At 44.4% G+C, this 18,252-nt stretch overlaps 1 protein-coding gene across 1 annotated transcript in view; it reads right to left on the bottom strand.

The window, feature by feature from the left end:
- The window catches only part of LOC119448929 (iroquois-class homeodomain protein IRX-4), a 105,751-nt gene that overhangs the window by 36,597 nt on the left and 50,902 nt on the right, over positions 1 to 18,252 (bottom strand). Inside the window, exons 2-5 of the mRNA XM_049670503.1 lie at positions 11,447 to 11,719; positions 4,445 to 4,539; positions 2,896 to 3,052; positions 2,596 to 2,773 (exon numbers count right to left, since the gene is read on the bottom strand). Of these exons, the coding sequence (XP_049526460.1) occupies positions 2,596 to 2,773; positions 2,896 to 3,052; positions 4,445 to 4,539; positions 11,447 to 11,719 (703 nt within the window). The remainder of the gene's footprint in view (positions 1 to 2,595; positions 2,774 to 2,895; positions 3,053 to 4,444; positions 4,540 to 11,446; positions 11,720 to 18,252) is intronic.

Genomic DNA, 18,252 nt, shown 5'->3' with positions numbered 1-18,252 from the left:
CTTCTGAACTAAACGCACTGTTATCTGCACTTCCGCTTTCGTAGTGTGCACAACTGACAACGAAGTAGGCCTTTAATGGCGAAACTTTATGTGACAAATAGAGACTGTGTGCGCAGTGATATTGTGCACTTACAGATTATGCCATCTGTTTACGGTTGAAATTTCTCCATACTAAAACATATATTTTCTTTGAATCACAGCACTGTTCTTTTTTCCTTTCCTTTTTCTTTATTTTAAAAATCAAGCACGAGTGAAAACAGCGTAATGTATAACGATATTCCGGTGCGTTGTTGTTGCGCTCTCGGCGCCCTTATATGTTGCGTTTCTCCGCGCCCTGTACCTTAAATGATGCATGCTTCTGCGGCAACGACCATGTAATTTACGTACGTCGCAATGGATAACATAATGTAGTCCATAATTTATACCGCTGTTCAGAAGAAGATGGAACAGTATGCCCTATCTTACATAGCTGATCTGATCTAAAACATACGGCTAATCTTCCCAGTATTGTGTCACGCAGGGAAATAGCGCGCCTGTCCCTCTACCACAAGTTTTATCACTCGTCTCTTGGTCACTCGATTATCATACCTGCTCATCGCCTTTCGCTCCGCAACAGTCACTCTAAGGCCGTATGCCCACCACCTGCGCGCACTACTGCGCATCTCAACTCATTTTTCATTCGAACAGCGAACGACTGGAATCATCTGCCCACCGACGATGCGCACCACTCCGATCCCTGCCACTTCAAGTCATTCATCGAAGAACTCGTACAAATGTAACCCACCCCTCATGTAATACACCATACCAGGGGCATTTGAGGTATAAATAAATAAATAAATAAATAAATAAATAAATAAATAAATAAATAAATAAATAAATAAATAAATAAATAAATAAATAAATAAATAAATAAACGGTTGTACATGGACGGATTCAGGAAGGTAAATGAATGGCCACGAATAACGTATCAAGAGCCGCACGTATACAGATAGCTTCACAATTACAGAATATGCGGCCCTTGAAGCGGCCCCGAAGAGGAAAGTTTGACCTGACTAGACTGACACGTTATGCTTTCCGAACAATCTTTGAGTGTTTCTTCAGTGACGGCTGACATTCATCTTTAATAAGTGTGCGTGCAGGAGAGATTGGCATCATTGGTGATGCCGACTGTGTGCTTTCACTTAGGTAAACCAAAGTCAACAAACGTAAGCCACCGGCGCACGAAGAAAAAACAATAATTGAAAAAGTCAGAACACACGCACAGGGACCAGAAGGTTTCAGCAATCGCACTGTACATCACATCGCATACAATTTTCAGACCACGTCTTCCTACGCAACAGAAATATACACAACAGAAAATCCAGACGCCTTGTTACTTGAGCTGCAGGCTGTGCACAACGCAATGAAAGCCGCCAATACGCTGAAGAGAATTAGTGTGGTTGACTCTGACTTCCTCAGCACTATACAGCGCCTCAAGGAAGTCTGCAAGATGCCACAAATTCGCAAAAACATAATCTTAACAGGTCATCCCGATTCCCCGTTTATGCGCACTGGGTGCAGGGACATAGTCAGAACAAGTACAACGATCTACAGTGGACAGAAATGGCACGCCATAATTCTGCACCCGAAATTCCACCCGATACCTTCCCCCCAGACCGGCCTTGTATACTCAAAGCTCCAAAATTACGTCTCCGTCGGGACCCACGCGTCTCAATCCCTCAATCTGTCTGCTGTCTTCCCCGTAATAGTTCTCGATAGAGGAAGTCTCTCTTCGTCAAATATAGGCTGGGGCGGCTATTACACCTTCCATCACCTGGGCCTAGGGTCCAACAATTGCAGGCCCAGTGAACTGTCTAAAATGTGCTGCTCTAGCTTCAGCAGCGGACATTCACCACCTGCTGTAGCTCTGCCCAGGAACGAGGGCTACTCGAGAAAGGATGCTAACAGCCAACAAGCTCTGAGCGCATCAGGCCGACAGTTACAGGAGTTGGCTCATGGACGAGACGACAACTTCGCCAAAGCACTACTGCAATTTCTGCATGAAGAAGGCCTTCATGCTTTCATTTAAATGAACAGTCATGCTGCAGAGCTAACTTCACCACAAGAAATAATAATAATAATAATAATAATAATAATAATAATAATAATAATAATAATAATAATAATAATAATAATAATAATAATAATAATAATAATAATAAAGAAAAATGAAAAAAGTCAGATCGTGACAGTTTGTTGCCACCAGAAACTATTATATTCTCATGTTCTCGCTTTTTGTTCATCAGATATCGGTAAGATTGGTACATTTATTATTCCCCCAAAGTACTGACCTGATGCGCAAAGGCATAGCATACACTTGCGCCGGTGTCATAGATCACAACCAACCGCTTGCACGATAAGTGCAATTCGCTTATTCGCCCTATTCACTCGCACGCGCTTGACAGTGCCCTCACCGAAGCAAAACTGTTAGCAATTTTTTTCGAACTTACAGATCGAATGAGACAATCATTTATGGACGCTTCCTGGTTTATTCAGTGTATGGTACTGCGTATAAGTAATGCTTAGCTCGGGTTAGTGAGAAAGGAGATCACCGACCTGGTTTGATGTCCCTTTGAGCCTCGCTGTCCACCTTGTCACCGCAGTCATTGTCCGTGTCTGACGCACCACCATCCGCCTTGTCGTCTCCGGATTCATTGTTTTTGTTTCGCGGCTCCCACGTCATCTTATTCTCTTTCTTGAGGCGCCGCCGAGCATTCGCAAACCACGTGGACACCTGCAGAATAAAGTACCCACAGAATAAAGTACCCCTGTCTACCGTCCCCGCGTGACAGTCGCCCATGACCAGTACAATCCATCGCAATCTCAGTTGGCAAGATTCCCGAGACAAATGCTTACCTGTGTTAGAGTCATCTTCGTGATTATTGCCAGCATAATTTTCTCTCCTTTCGTTGGGTACGGGTTCTTGCGGTGTTCATACAGCCAGGCTTTAAGCGTGTTGGTTGTCTCTCGTGTAGCGTTTTTCCGCCGTGCTGCACTATCCATTGCCCCATACCTAAAAAGTAGAGAAAAATGTTTACATATAGGCATAATATGTATACAGTCAGGACTGCGACTTGAGTTCATGCGGCACGGACGCCACGCAAAGGCTTTTTTTTTTCTTCTTTTACATATATATATATATATATATATATATATATATATATATATACTGCGGAATGTATCCCTCAATCCTTGACTGCATAGTCAAGGACCTGCTGTATGTCCGTTTCAGGTCTGTAACCATATATCCGAGCTTGTGAATGGGGCAGCGTCATCTGGTCTACGCGGTCCTGTGCACCGCACTTCGCTGATAGTTATGCGTTAAAGACTGCCAGAACACTCATGATTCCTGTGGCTACTAGGTTCCCAAAACTACTGTAAACAGCTGCACACAGGTTTATGTCCCCTGAACTGACGACGCAAGACCCCTTTTTTCCCTTTTTCCAATTCAACAATATTGCTTTAATAGCCTTTTACAGGTAGTGCAATGTGGTGCATGCCTCTAGGTTATACGCAGAAGTGCACAACAAACCATGATGTTCTGTGAGCGAATTAAAAATTTCACCAGCAAAATCTTTAATTACTGTTTTGAGGAGATAGGCTTATTTTGTAATCTTCCCATACGAACTAACTGCAACGCCCATATGAACACCTACCCATATGAACTAACTGTAAACTCGAAATATCGCTGTCTGGCAGAGGCGGCTTTAAAAAAATTTAAGAAAGAAAAAAAAACATGTTGTACTTGTTGAACGTCAAGCAATATTTAGATAGTGTGGTAAAAATACTGACCATCGAATGCTGATAATAGTGTCACTTCATTTTTTATGAAGTTAATCAAGCACCAATAAAACTGTCTTTCAATGGTAGTAAAACGTTAACCACATTACTCTGTCTACAACTCAAATATACTGCTTTCTTGGACGATAATTTCCCTCCAAAGCTGGAAGTATTCAAATGGCTCTAGCAGTAAGGTCACGAGCGGATCCTGAGTATAAAGGAATGAAATAGGCGAAATATAAATTCTTTTATACAGTATAGACAACTTTTGGGCAACGCTTCAGGCACTGAATGTTGAACGCTGGATCATCACCAGTGAGGTCGTGCCATTTTACTTGTCTTCATGTGGTGCTTGCAGGTGAAGTCGCAGAGAACGAAGTTATTTTCGTACCCTACTAATGTTGCAATCGGTGATAATTTATCGCTGCCTAATGTTGCAATGAATGAATTCGTAGTATAGCGGGCCAAGACATTATTTACTTGCACAGCAACTTTTAGCGACCTAAAATAATGGACTGGCACAGAAAGGTCGATGTTCGACCACAACACTAAATACACGAACTTTCATTTATCTTGAAGTTCACTTAGAGCACAAATGGTATCTGACGCTGACTGTACTACTGACCTGTCGCCATAGGGGCTGTAGGCAGCTAGAGCAGGGTCATATGGATAGCAAGCAGCCGCCGCTTGCGGAATTGTTCCCCAGGTTGCCCGGTTGTCCTGTTGACAAAAAAGAAGGTCACTATAAGCCGCTTATTTCGGTAAATAAACTAAAGGCATGCTACCTTGATTCTTCTTACAGAAGAACGCTTTCTTCCTTCCCTACCTAACCGTTTCCATATATGCAGTTCACAAATTTAATATACTTTCCGTCGTGTTCAAGCTGAACTTAAGAAGACTCCGCGTCACTTCTATATGATTTCCGTATGAATTGTACAGAAAACAGATGGTGTCATAGCACTGCATGCGGTTTTCGCTCCTTGCTGATTTGCCGGCCAGGTACGGCCAACACATTGCCGGTCAACACATTGCAGAAGCTGAACAGCTTTATAGCATAATTAACCGCTTCACAATATATTCGCTTCACAGTGATTCCAAAATATGCCTCTGATCTGCATTTTTTTTCTTTATTATTTTTTATTGCCAAATTATTGTGTGGCTCTCAAGCACATCACACGGAATGAGCAACACTGGTATCATTCACTTCAATTTGCTCCTCGGCCATAATGCCGTCTATAGATGCTCTGGAAGATTACACGTCATATACTACTATATTAAGATTCATGAAGTTTGTATACCATGTGTTTTCATCACGGATAAGATCCACCTCGAATGTTGTTAAAAGAGTGCGGTGTGCACATATACAAGAACATTTAAAAAAAGTGTCCATCCTTGTTACATTTCCCGGAAAGCTTACTTGTATCTTGCATTTCATATATACTTAGTTTTAAGAATAAGCATTTAAAAAGAGCGCACTGGCATGATCGCTAAATACGCGAGCCTTGGAAGCATTTCTGGTTTCGACCTTGGTAATTTTGTCTGAAGATAAACGACAAACAGATTATTAAAATTTTGCTCTATAGCAGTCAGTGATCGTTCTTAATATTTCGAATAAGCTAGTCTGCAGGCCCAGTTATATTGCAAAGGACTGTGGAAGTGCAGTTGTTCAGTAGGTCATCTGGAACAATTAGCCTTCTTCTGTCCCTGTCACCTTCCTTGAAGGGAGTACCCTCACTTTACCGTAGGAAGCTATATGGCACGATACTGAACCAGTTGCTGGGCTATGCAGTGGTTCTTCAGGGGCATTCATGGCGCTTTAGTGTCTTTGCCAGAAAGCAGTACCTTTCTATGTCTAAATGCCTTTGGAGTAATGGAAGTGCCGCAGAAAGCTCACAACACCTTTCAAGAACATTTCGGCCTGCACGAAGCTAGCCTTTAAACTTTCAACACGCGCAGTGTACCTTTCTCTCATGGAGAACTGCAAATAACTATGAGCTGCCTACAGCACTGTGCACTCCGCGTGATCGGATGAAAGAAGGTCAACAAGCGAAAGCAGTATCAAAACGAGACCAAACAAGTGGTGCAGCGTGTGCAAAAATTTGCACAAAAGATACGAAAATTTAACTTAAGAAGTGCAACGGAAATTCGGCTTTGTCCACATCCTAGAGCTGTTTGTACCCAAAATATTCATTCACCTGTAAAAATATCACTCAATTTATTTAAAACAGCGGTTAAAAAGGCTCGCAATCTTGTTGTTCAGTATCATTCTCTAGCGTGCTACCTAGGTCTTGGACTAAGCAGTGACGGTGATCGCCTCTATAGAGATTCTAACGAAGGTGCACATTTATGCCATCTATGGGTGTGCTACTCCGCGGCGAACATGAAAAAGCTATTCAGTGTAGAGACTAGTCAAGCCAGGAATGGAAATTAAATTCATTTTTAGAAACTAAAGAATAAAAGTGGGCTGGGGACCTTCTCTCCTCATGAAGAAATACTGCGGCTACACCGAAAAAGAGCCTCGTTGCTAATAGCATTGAAACTGATTGTGTGCACACGACAAGGTTTGCCCTTCGACGAGTGCTCTTGGTCGCAGTAAAGGCGTGCCTCATGTGACGAGGCAGGGCACGTCGAAAACCTCATCTGTGCCATCATAACGTTATCTGGCCGAACGACAAAAGCATATTGAGACGTTGAGAAATAGAGGTCTTAACATGCGTGTCTATGACATCTATAGCCAGAGTTTCCGACAGGATAAATTCGTAGCTTGTAACGAAACATCGCGGGCGTGCGCAACGCGCAGTACAACCGCCATAAGACAAATTTTGAGAAATTATATTACAATCCTACAAAAGTTTGCCTCTTCGACTCGCGGTCACCGTGAGCAGCTGCTGTATGAAAAGCTCGAATCCGAGCGCGCTTGCGACAGTCACGAACAACCGTCTGAAAGCGTTCGGGATGTGCGGATGCGCCTCGAGACGTGCAGGTCACAAGGTTGTTCCGTGCGCACCCGAGTGTCTCACCGCTCGGCTCGGCCGAGGAGCGTTTCCACGCGTTTGCCAGCATACTTGTGGCGACGAGAAACTCCGCGCATGGCCTTAAGTACAGGCACGAGAAGTTCGCAAGAAGAGGCAGGGGAGAGAAAAGATTTACGACTTTGTGATGGAGGCTGCAACTGCTAATTGCTCTCCGTCTGTCGCTGCAGATCTTGTTGAAATGGCCCGTGCACATGTGCTGCGAGCACGCTGTCATCCCGCAAAGAAGGCGGCGGCGTAGCCGAACGGACGCTAATAGCCGAAGGTCTTAAATTGCGCTTCTAGTAGCTCTGTCTTGCCGGTGCTTCCGCTCGAAATCGCGGCTCCGTATAACGATGTCTCACTCAACGGCCGGCGCGGCCGACCGGCTGCTCTCTCCTGACCATCGAAGATTTTCCGAAAGAGCGTGTTTGCTTGGCTATTTTACGAATTACTCTAACGTTCTTCTTTAGGAACTAGTGTGCGTGCCGGTCGGTGGGCATGTCTCGTGCCCCCGTAATGGGTTTAATGATGGCCCATTTTCCGCTTTCTTTAGCTGCGAGAGGCAATGCAATTAGCGAAGATTAATCTAAATCTTGACGTCACTGGGGATAACTGTGGGCGCAGAAAAAGCAAACAAAGCGTTTTAAAAAGCACCCAGTGAGTCCAGACAGCGTTTCGCGCCATTCATCATCAGCAGACGACCACCGTCAGTTGGGGAACATAACTGCGTTAGTGCAAAATACAACTCGTGATGTCGCGTGAAGTGTACAAGCAGCTCGGATCGCTCAAGGTGCTCCTCGCTCTATTGAAGCTCCGTTGTTTAGCGTTTTGATGTCTTTGCAAAACCCCTGTCAACACACTAAGGCGGGCGCATGTCTTATTTCAGATAACTGTTAAAGAAAAGACAAGACGGGTTATAGTTCTATGTGATGACGGGAACTTTTCAACACCTCCTGTGGTGGTTTAACCTGCTGACGTATACTAGTTGGTTTAGAATAAGCAAGGGTAGAATACCTGAGATACAGCAGCTTAAATTGACTGAAGAATCATAATATGACGCTAAATCCTGAGCAAGCGTTAATGACATGACAGCCTAAAAATTCTTTTGTTTTGTGAGCATCCAGACAAGACAAGTTCATTGTGTGAAACAAGCCGGGGCCACGAAGATGAGACAATAGGGACTCAGCAGTGCCGTAGCTGATTACGCAGAACAAGGTTACCTTCTTTGTGGGTTTTCTTTTTTTTTTTTTTTGCCTGTAATTTTTCTTCACCTTGTTTCCTGTTTCTTTTTTTTTTTTTTGAGCACTCCTGGTTAGTACGAACAATAGACGCACAGCTGCAGCAAGTGACCAGGGTGACTGAGCTCGCGAAATTATGCGCTTAACTTGCACTCTATCTAGAGCACCAAAAGCTGCTTCAGAATACGTGTTCACAGCGTGCTGCAGTTTGAGCAGTGCGCAGTATTTATGAGCAGGAAAAAGTGCGGCTGTAGGCCTCTCGTGTTTTTTTTTCTTTCTGCGAACTATTTCTTTGCATCTTAATCGTGCAATTTTTTAGCCGTGTGTCATTAGCTAACGATCAAGATTTTGTGCTGTTTAAGTGCAACAACACCACAGCATCTTGAAATAACCGAAAATGTACTCTGCCGCAATTGGCCGGCAAAAATTGTAATATCGAAATCCCAAGATCAGGAAGGCTCACGGACTAATGTCTTTGATCAAGGCTTGAACCAAAATGGTGCCGGCTAACTAACCATGTAATTTCAATTGTTCCATCTCGTTCATCTTCTAGAGTCAAATTATTTCTGCACCCTTATTTGTTATGTATTTCTGTATGTTCACTGGCAATGGGGTCAGTAAGTGGGGCTACTCGGCTTCTTGGCGATAACCACTGAACAAAAAAAACAAGAAAAAAAAAAAACAAGAAACGCCATAAATAAAAAAAGAAACAAAGATACTCAGTGCATAGCTGTCGACATTAGACTACCAGGGAATGTACTGCTTGTGGCAGTGGCCTGTCAAGTAACGTTATTTATCATTGATTAAACGCGCGAAATGACACACATTTCTACAAGATGATGACTATAGACACATTACTCTTGCAGAAATGTGCGCAGAGTAGTAATACGTGGTTGAATGAGTAAGTCGAATTGCGTCTACTCGTGTAGCGAAGTGGACAGCATGATTACCTCTGACCAGTCGTGAGCGTACCTCTTGTCGCAAAGATGATTTCCAAAAATTAAAGAAATGACTGCCACATTATGCGCAACAGTGCCTTCACACCTGGCCTAACGCCAGGCATCTTCATTCGCGCTAACCATGCGAAAAATATAACTATTTCACTTGCAATGAAGCTGTCCGACGTTCTCTTTTCTCGAAACTACACGACGAAACTAACAACAGTTTCACAAAACTACAGGACAATGAAATTCGAGCAAGAAAAAAAAAACGTAACAGATTGTCGGATTCTTCAGTCAAAGGAAATGTGCATGCTACAGTGACCTGCGTGCCGCAAGGCTGCGTGTGACTCGGCGAGACGGCCAGTTTCCTCATAGAGCATAGTACGGCTCACGGAATAATAACCGAGATTCGGACGGACAGCTTTGCTCCGTGCGGGCCGGAAAGTGTGGGGGCCGTCGCTTGTGCAGCAGTCCGGGACTATCCCTTCAGCCTTGCGCAAGAGAAAGCGCGAGCTGTCGGTAAAGTGTAACCTGATTCCACTCCGCGTTCATGTTTAATGTATGCTATCATGTGAGCGCGCACACGCCGCCTGCTTATCAACGCCGCGGTTCCGTTGCGCTTCGCGGAGGGCGCGTGCCTTATTTAGAGGTAGCGTGGCGTGTCTGCGCCTGCATATCGCTATGTCGGGGAATACACTGGGCCGAGGATTGCATTGTGGCCGCATAAATTATGCCTTCGATGCGCACGCAGGCGCTATCCACAAGGAGCCCTCGAATCCGTGCTTTCCTATGGCGAGCGCCGCCGATGCATGCGGCGCACGGATCGCGCTCCTGGCTGTTTGGATAAATGTGCACTCCCGCTGGCTACGCAGACCCGCCGTCGTTGGCCAGTGGAAATGCTGCGTGCATGCTGCCATCATTTCTCGCAACCAAACGACTCTTCTTGTCCTTTGGCTCTTGAAGAAGAGATAGCTTCACAATCGTATTCACAATCACACTGAAGTATATATCATCCATAAAGGCGCACTTTTCTCTCTCTCTCTCTCTCTCTTCCACTACGTTTTCACACCATTGCATGCACCAGTTCTTGCTGCATTCTTGTCGCCGCTGTGCCTCAAGGCACGGACATTCATTCTTTGCAGCCTTTCGTATGTGGTCGTATATCGGCTTCAATGGCCGTTTTTTGGAACCATAAATGCGCTCAAAAATGTAAGAAAAAAAACTATAGGGGCATCGCGTGCTCCACTCCACCTAATTTGTCACTATAGTGGCACTGTTGCAATTAGTGGTGAGTGAATGCAGCATTCCAGCAGTCAGCCGCTATGAAAATTTGCCAACGCCAACTTGGGTGCGGTTTGCCGCAAGACAGGACGGGATAAACGGTAGAAAAGTGTTCCCAGTGCATGTTCTTTCACATCATAAATATTACCTATGGTAGCTAATAAAATGAATAAACTAGAGCTTTCCGCAGTAATCTTGACGTGAGCGACGATAGTGCCATACTTGGTGCTCCCGTTTGTATCAATTATTGTTCTCGTTTCCACAACCGTACTTTTATTTTTGACTCCCGCACGATATTGAGGACTTTGCATTACAGTAAATAAACGTTTTTGGACACTTTCTAAACAAGAAGGTGTTATAATATAAAAGCAACACATCTTCGTACCGAAACAACCGTCTCTTTCGAGCTGTACAAAACGTGGTGTTTGCCGGTCGGCACCGTCGGCTAGGGGGAAGCCGTTCCTATATCTTTGGAGTAATGTGATACGCGGCCTGTGCCGGCCATGTCCCACTATACCGCGCGACGAGCAGGAGTCGACTGGGCAGTGTCTCTTCTTGGACAGCTTAAAGACGTCGGTCGCAGAACGGTTTGGCTTGGTTGATTGCTTGCTTGCCTTCAAAAGGTTTGGTTTGGTTCTTTTTGAACACTAAACTTCTTTAACGGCATATACAGGGTGCCCCCACTACCATGCACCAAGATTTAAAAATATGCAAATGCCACGTAGATGGACAGAACCAAGGTAACGTTGTTTACAGTCTCTTAGAGATACTCAGGTTATTTCTTGCATTTCGCCTAATTGCATAATTAGTCTAAATAATTAATCAAATTCTTAAGTATTTTAATTAGATGAAAAGTGTCAATGAGAAAATTGAAGAGCAACATCAAAATTCCAGATACAGCTTAATGTTGCTCAATACGTGCTACCTTGCTATGAGGTCTTTATGTCAATGGGGCAATGCGTAGGCTTTGACAGACATGAAGGCAGGCAGCTCTTACAGGAAGGCTGCACGACACCACCTGAGTTGACGTAGTGTTAAACGAAACTATGTCATTTGTATGTGTGTGTGTTTAACCACCGAGCACAGAAGCCGCAACTGATTGATAAGAAATACATTGGTTCAGGTGGCACGACGTTGCAATGATTGTGCTCACCAGGGAAGGGTAAAAAGCTGCTGAGCTGGTGCCCAATGCTGCCACGTATCCAGACTGGTCGGCGTACGAAGGCGGGTAGAGGCCGTTGACGGCGAGGCCCGTGGCCAGCCGTGGGTACAAGAACCGGGACGGTTCGTAGCAAACGGGCTGCTCGGCTGCCATGGGGCTTTCGGGCGCGCCGCCGCCAGCGCCGCCGCTCCCGCTTGACGTCGAAGAGGCGCCCGAGGACGGCTCGGCGCAGCTGGGCGAGGACGCGCCGCCAGACACCAGCAACTGCGCACACCACAAGACACAGCAGTCATGTTTTAAGACCTAATGGCCAGTCATTAACCAAAGACAAAAAATACCACTGTAAATAAACGCTTTCCGACCTGCTCTCAACATGACCTCTCCACGCGATGCATGCCTCCTGATTACGCTGCACGTGCGGCAAAATCTGCTCGAAATATGTCTAGTTGCCTTCTAACATATAAAAATGTTCCAGTTGACTTTTTTTGTTAATAGAAACGTGACCTCTTATGAAGGTGATGCCTGGACAACATAAGACAGTGGACACATAGAACGGGCGCGCTCGCAGCTACCCGTGTTGCTTCCGCTTATGCATGCCGTAGACTCAGCAACGCGCGTCATCGGTGGCCATACGAGCAATATCAGTAAAAGTCGTGTTCTCCTGCTGTCACCCATGTCTGCAGGGACGAGATAGATATAGATGGCGGTGAATATGATGGCGACGGGAATAACAGCTGGAAGACTCTATTGCTGACATTTCCCGTGTGATACTGAACGTTATATTCCGCTAATGCCATCATCTGTTGTGATGCTCTTTCTCTCCTGTCTCTTCTTTCTTGTTTCGTTGGTGTGCTTTCCGTGGGGTGCAATGCGCCCTTGACAACATTTTAATGACATCGATGACTTATACAGCCCATGTAGTTGAGACAGGTACTCAAACGGTGATCATGTGATCGTTTGGATTCACCGTTCCCAAAGCCACATACAGGCTATGAGAGAGGAGGCAGAGAGCTGGACCAGTTGGTTCATGAATTAAATGAAAGAAACTAGCTGTGAACACGGCACAAGAAGATGCATAAATACAACGAGACAAGCTGGAGTGAGCAACTGATCGTTTACTGCCACAAAGTGACATAGCTGCACAAAAAAATTGCATTAGTACACCAGCCAGTTTGACGGGTGTATTAACGGTCGCCTCGGGAACACAAGGCTTCAAAACTGACGGCGCACACTTGCCAAGTCACAGTGCGTATGTACATGATGGTTTAAAAGTACAAATGTCCTTTCAAACAATGTCGCGGTAACAAGAGGACAGAGAGGGAAATGTTTGAGGATTCTCATGTCATTAGCCAGGGCAACATGTGCTGCGTCCCAAAGCCTCATTGATAAAGAGATGGCACTTTTTAGTGTCGTGTAGGTCTCTGTCATGGAGTGCTTGTATAAAAGTAAAGCGTCGCTTCTTACTTTTTTGTGATGCATTTTTTGCGCATATTTCGGGAGCTCTGTCGGTGGATTTTTGTAATTTTTTCGTTATAAATGTTTAGTTGCCAGTACTAGCTTGTCGAATAGTGTTCTGCTTCTTTGCGTACCGTGTTCCCGCGGTTTCCTTCTAATTTTAAACTATGAGACGCGCCATTGTGGCGGGGCTCTGGTTTAGTTTTCGTCCCTGTGGTTCTTTAACGTGCACCCAAAGCACGGTACCCGAGTGTTTTTTCATTCCGTACCCATCGGAATGCGGCTGCCGTGGCCTGGAATCAAGCCCTACGACCTTGTGCTCAGCCGCAGTTGAGTTTGCAGAGACATCAGAAAATTCTGCCGTGGTAGTCCCTAGGTGACTTATCGGGAACTGAAATTGGAAATTCTGTTCCAGAAAAATAGAACAAGTGCTGTCCGTTTCTTTTTAACTTTTTTTGGCATATAATAGATCACTATATTGCTATCGACCTTGACTCTAAAGGGTTCATCAGCACATACGATAGGAGCACATGTTAATCAAAGATTGTAATTCTTCGTTTCGTCACTTGACTCGAACTTCAATAGAGTTAGCTGTTGTGCCATTTGGTACATGGCATGTAAAATGAAAACAATAGAAACTAACGAAGTCACCTAGAAATTAAGCACAGCAGTGAAATAGCGATGGCCAGTGGCATTATGCCACTGCACTCGCCATGCAGAAACCACGTGAATATGATCTCCAACTTGTGTGTGAAGGGCATGAAATCATCTGTCGAAGGCGCGCGAACTTTAAATTATAACGCTTAGACGCTGCAGGCAGAACCTCAGGCCGGTCTCGAACCTTCCTGATTCAAGCAATGTCGTTGAGTTCGCTGCACGAGGCAGGTTCGAGTTGGCTAAACGAGACAAGTGTAGGGACAAAATGCCGGTTTGTTGAAATAGCTTATGGCGATATAGCCGAACAATCACGTTTGACCGGTACCAAGCCTAGACCGCGATGATGTAACGTTTATATTTCAATTCTTTTATTTTTTGCGCTTCGTAAGTGGTTCTATAGCTAGCAGCGCTCCGCATTGAAATCACAGGATTGGTCAGTCGCGAGTGGTGGAGAAGTCCCAGAGTCCCGAAAGCTCAGAAATACAGAAAGTTCGTGATCAATATACATTTATTATAAGAATGTTGGATAATCACTGAAAACGGTGAGACGCATTGCGATAGCAACTGATGACACACGTCGATAAGCTGCATTTGATACCTTAGTTCACTGCAGTATGGCCATTTGCAGTGGTCAACCCCAACTTACACACCTGCTTATACAAAACTATCAGTGCAACGCATTCTTGTCGTTACTCCACTTGGACGAAAAAAATAACTCGTCGCCGGTGGGAGCGGAACCCAAGTTCACATGTTACGTGACGCCATCGGACAAAAAAGTATGGTCCACATCCGTCTGCCATGGCCCTGAGTGGCCCTTGCAAACACCCCCAGGGCTAGATCTAGTACAGGTAGTGGCCGCATTGATGGCCGCCGCCGTCGCACTATTGGAGGTTATGTGGGCTTACGCGTAATGCGGAGGTTATGGGTTCGGCTTCCACGGGCGACAAGTTATCTTTACGTCGACTTTCATTTTCCCTTTGCCTCATTATTTTCTACATTTCAATTTGAACCACACTATATATATATATATATATATATATATATATATATATATATGATAATCCATGTGATCAGAAACTCTAGCCGTCAACATGAAGGAACTGCAGCAAAGAGCGTATATGTATATAAATATACACAGAATGCAGTAGCGTGCAATTACTCTGCGTGACTTGCCTGGGTTTTTTGTTAGTGGTTTCGGTATGCTGTCGTACCAAAACCACGGCTCAACCATTAAATACCTTCTTCTGCAGGTAGAACGAAGTGCTTAGAACGCATTCAGGTGATACTCGGGCTGCAGATGACATTTTTGAATGTACAGCCGGCTGAGCTAATTATGGGGTTTTACGTGCCAAAATCACGATCTGATTATGAAGTACGCTGTAGTGAGGGGCTCCAGAATAATTTGGACCACCTGGGATTTTTAATGTACACCTAAATCTAAGTACACGGGTGTTTTCGCATTTCACCCCCATCGAAATGCAGCCTATGAGCCATCGTCTCAGGCAGTGAAGCTACGTTCGGTTTGTTCATTCGTTCATGAGCGCCGAAAGCAGCCGTGTAGCACAGAGTAGCACACGCTGGGGTGGCTGCTTCAGCGTATGCCCCCGTCGCATTGGACAACGTGGCACATTCCATGCAATCATCATCACAGTGCTACTTGGTCTGCGGTTTTACGCCACACTAGTCACCCCAAAACAGAGTGTTGGCAACTGCTCGAGTTGGATCGTATCCCGTGGTCAGCTGAAAGAGTATATACTATCAGCCCAGGAAAGAGCAAGGACCATTTCTACGCAATAGCAAGGTCCGAGCGTTGGCTAGTGGGATTGGATAACAAGAGTTACGCAGGTCCCTGCGTGGTATGCAGTTACCCGGATGCAGATGTCATTTGCGTAGACAAATCTTTTCATTCGCGTTCTTTTGTCCGAGTTAGTGGTATGCTAGGCGTGCTGTTAGACAGGCATGAGTTAATCATCTAGGTCGCGGTATATCGCAATCGCGAGTACCCATTTTATCTAGTGCCTCACATACAAACAAGCATGCGTCCATCGCTGAGAAATGCGTGGGCAAACTGTAGCACGCACCCCGTGACTCCTATTCCATGCATTTGCCTATTGAGCACTCTCCGTGGCACACAACCGTTCGCCTAGCCGACAGTAATAAAAATGGCAACGACTGAGAGTAGGCGTAACGTACATACCACGAGGGACTTCGCAAAACAGTAGACATCAAAATGTTCTTGATAACAAACCTACTTGAATCAACTAAAAAGAACAAATACCGTTATCTACACCCGCTCGTTCCACAATACGAAAACACGTGAACGATCGGGTCTGGGAAGTTTAGTACCAATGCAGTTGCCCAGCAGTGGTTAGCAGCTTTCATGCAGAACGTGTTTGTATCAGTTACGAGCACTAATGCGATTCCTAAAATATGCTATGAAACTGTTTGTTAATGTCATATTAGCAAGGATTCTCATTAGGCTAAATATCAGAGCTTGCAGAACAGATAGGCATGCACTTGTTGGTATAGATTCTATGGAGAGCACAATCGAATGTAGTTTTTTTTTTTTTTCGTTTTTTCTGTGAATGAAATGAAAGGATTGATGCCTTCATGGTATACCTTGTCGCACAGCAGGCAAGAAATTAACAGACAAAAAGCGCTGAAAAACATTTCAGAGAGTCTAATAGCCCGAACATCTGCCGAAGTTCCGCACACGAGTAAAATAAATCACAGAAGAGAGCAAAAGAACACTCAGCGAGATGCATTATAGTTCCATAAATATGCAAAAGTACACAAAAGAATCTGAGAACACGCACAGAAGTTGACAGCTTTGCAGACAAGACAGCTAACCCATCTAAACAATAACTCCATATGACTACATATATCTCAAACGTGCACAATACGTACATGACCTCAGATAATTGTAGGGGGCTCAGACGTGAAGATTTACTACGAACCAATATAAGATTTTTGCATTTTCCAAAATGATTTTAAAGGTTCCTTTCAAAATTATGATTAAAATTCTTCAGCTGCCATATAATGAACAGTAATTATTAAACTGAAGCTGTTACAGAACATAGCGATGACACGATAAGACCACTAATGAAAAGAAGATCGCAATGAGAAAATCGAAATGAACATCGTAATAAAAAGAAGGAATAATCAAATACCGTTTCTGGTAAAGTTGCACGTGGTAAACTTGCACTATTTTCTGATAAACTTGCATAAAAGTTATACTATTGCTCTACGTACACTGGACACTAATATATAGTATACTTTGGCCATCCTCGGTCGGGGAGGGGGGGGGGGGGGCGAACTCGTTGTATCGGCGTAGCTTGGAATTTAGGGCTCCACAACTGCACCAGCGTCAGACCAGTGGAGTAGCTAGCGGTATCACTACTGCACATGCATCTTATATGCGACCAATAGAGTGCCTTTATTTTACAGTCTGCATGTGCAAGCTGCCATGAAATTCATTTTTTAACCCCCAAAACCCTCACCTCGTTAATATTTGGTACCGACAATAGATAGGATAATATACTGAAATATTTAAGCGACGCCGGATTATCACTGTTTGTCAGCGTTGAGACAGCCGACAGTGCGTGTATACAGATTTTGCGTGCGGAGGAAATGGCGCCTGTAAGGTGTATTTTCGTTTTCTGACTTTTTTTACAGTTTCAAATCAAATTGAACGCTCATCGAGAATGTCACAGATGCCAAACATGTAGTGAAAAAAAAATATTTGATAAATTTCAGAGCAGCGCTTGAGAGAGCAAGATCTCCAACATACGTGACTCTAAATCTTGTAGAATCGAATATCTATATTACTGTCCGTTTATTTAGCAGACCTGCATCAATCCTACTAGCCCCACGATTCGTCATTCATACTCTGACTGATGCTAACTGCAGCTAACCACATCGGCGTGGCCGTACTTTCATATTGAAGGCATCGGAACATTATTAAAGCGAAGCTTCCTTTGCCTCTTCCCCGGGATTTCTAGTGTCGTTAAAGTGTTGTCCTCAGTAGGTTGTGCATATGGCACAGAATTTTTATCGACAGGGTATATTGCGAGTGAGCGAACCTCTGTTCTCGTAGTCAAACAATGAATCACTTCTTGAAACATTTACAAGTAATGTCGGCTCATAGCTACCTCTAAAGCACGCAGACCCCTTAATTGAATAGAGCATCATATTCAACCGCTTCTTTTATTTTCTTTGTTGGGCTATCCCATTCTTGGACAACTGGGTATGTTCCACTGGATGCTGCGGCTTATACATATAGCACGGAATCTTGACCGGAAAAGACTTTCCAAATCGTGCACCTCTGTTATTCTTGCACCTACAATATATTGCACCTACAAAATATCTTGCACCTACAAAACTTGCACCTACAATATCGGTTCATAGTCATGGGTATCTCAAATGCGCACACACCTCTTAATGGTATAGCGCATGCATGATGCAACGGCCTTTTTAATTTCTTAATTTTTTTTATATTTGGCTCCCCCATTCTTGGGCCATTGGGTTTGTGCCATTCGGTATGTTCAACTGGGTATGTGCCTATTCTTGGTCAACTCTCTGGAATGCTAATGTGCCGCTATGATACTGAGGGTATCGAATGCCTAAATGTACTTAAATTTGGGACGTATTTATCTCTGCCATGCACCTGCCATCACTTCCATTTA

This window comes from Dermacentor silvarum, chromosome 1, assembly GCF_013339745.2.
Source record: "Dermacentor silvarum isolate Dsil-2018 chromosome 1, BIME_Dsil_1.4, whole genome shotgun sequence".
Classification (NCBI taxonomy): Eukaryota; Metazoa; Arthropoda; class Arachnida; order Ixodida; family Ixodidae; genus Dermacentor; species Dermacentor silvarum.
This window is presented reverse-complemented; position numbering and strand designations above follow the sequence as displayed.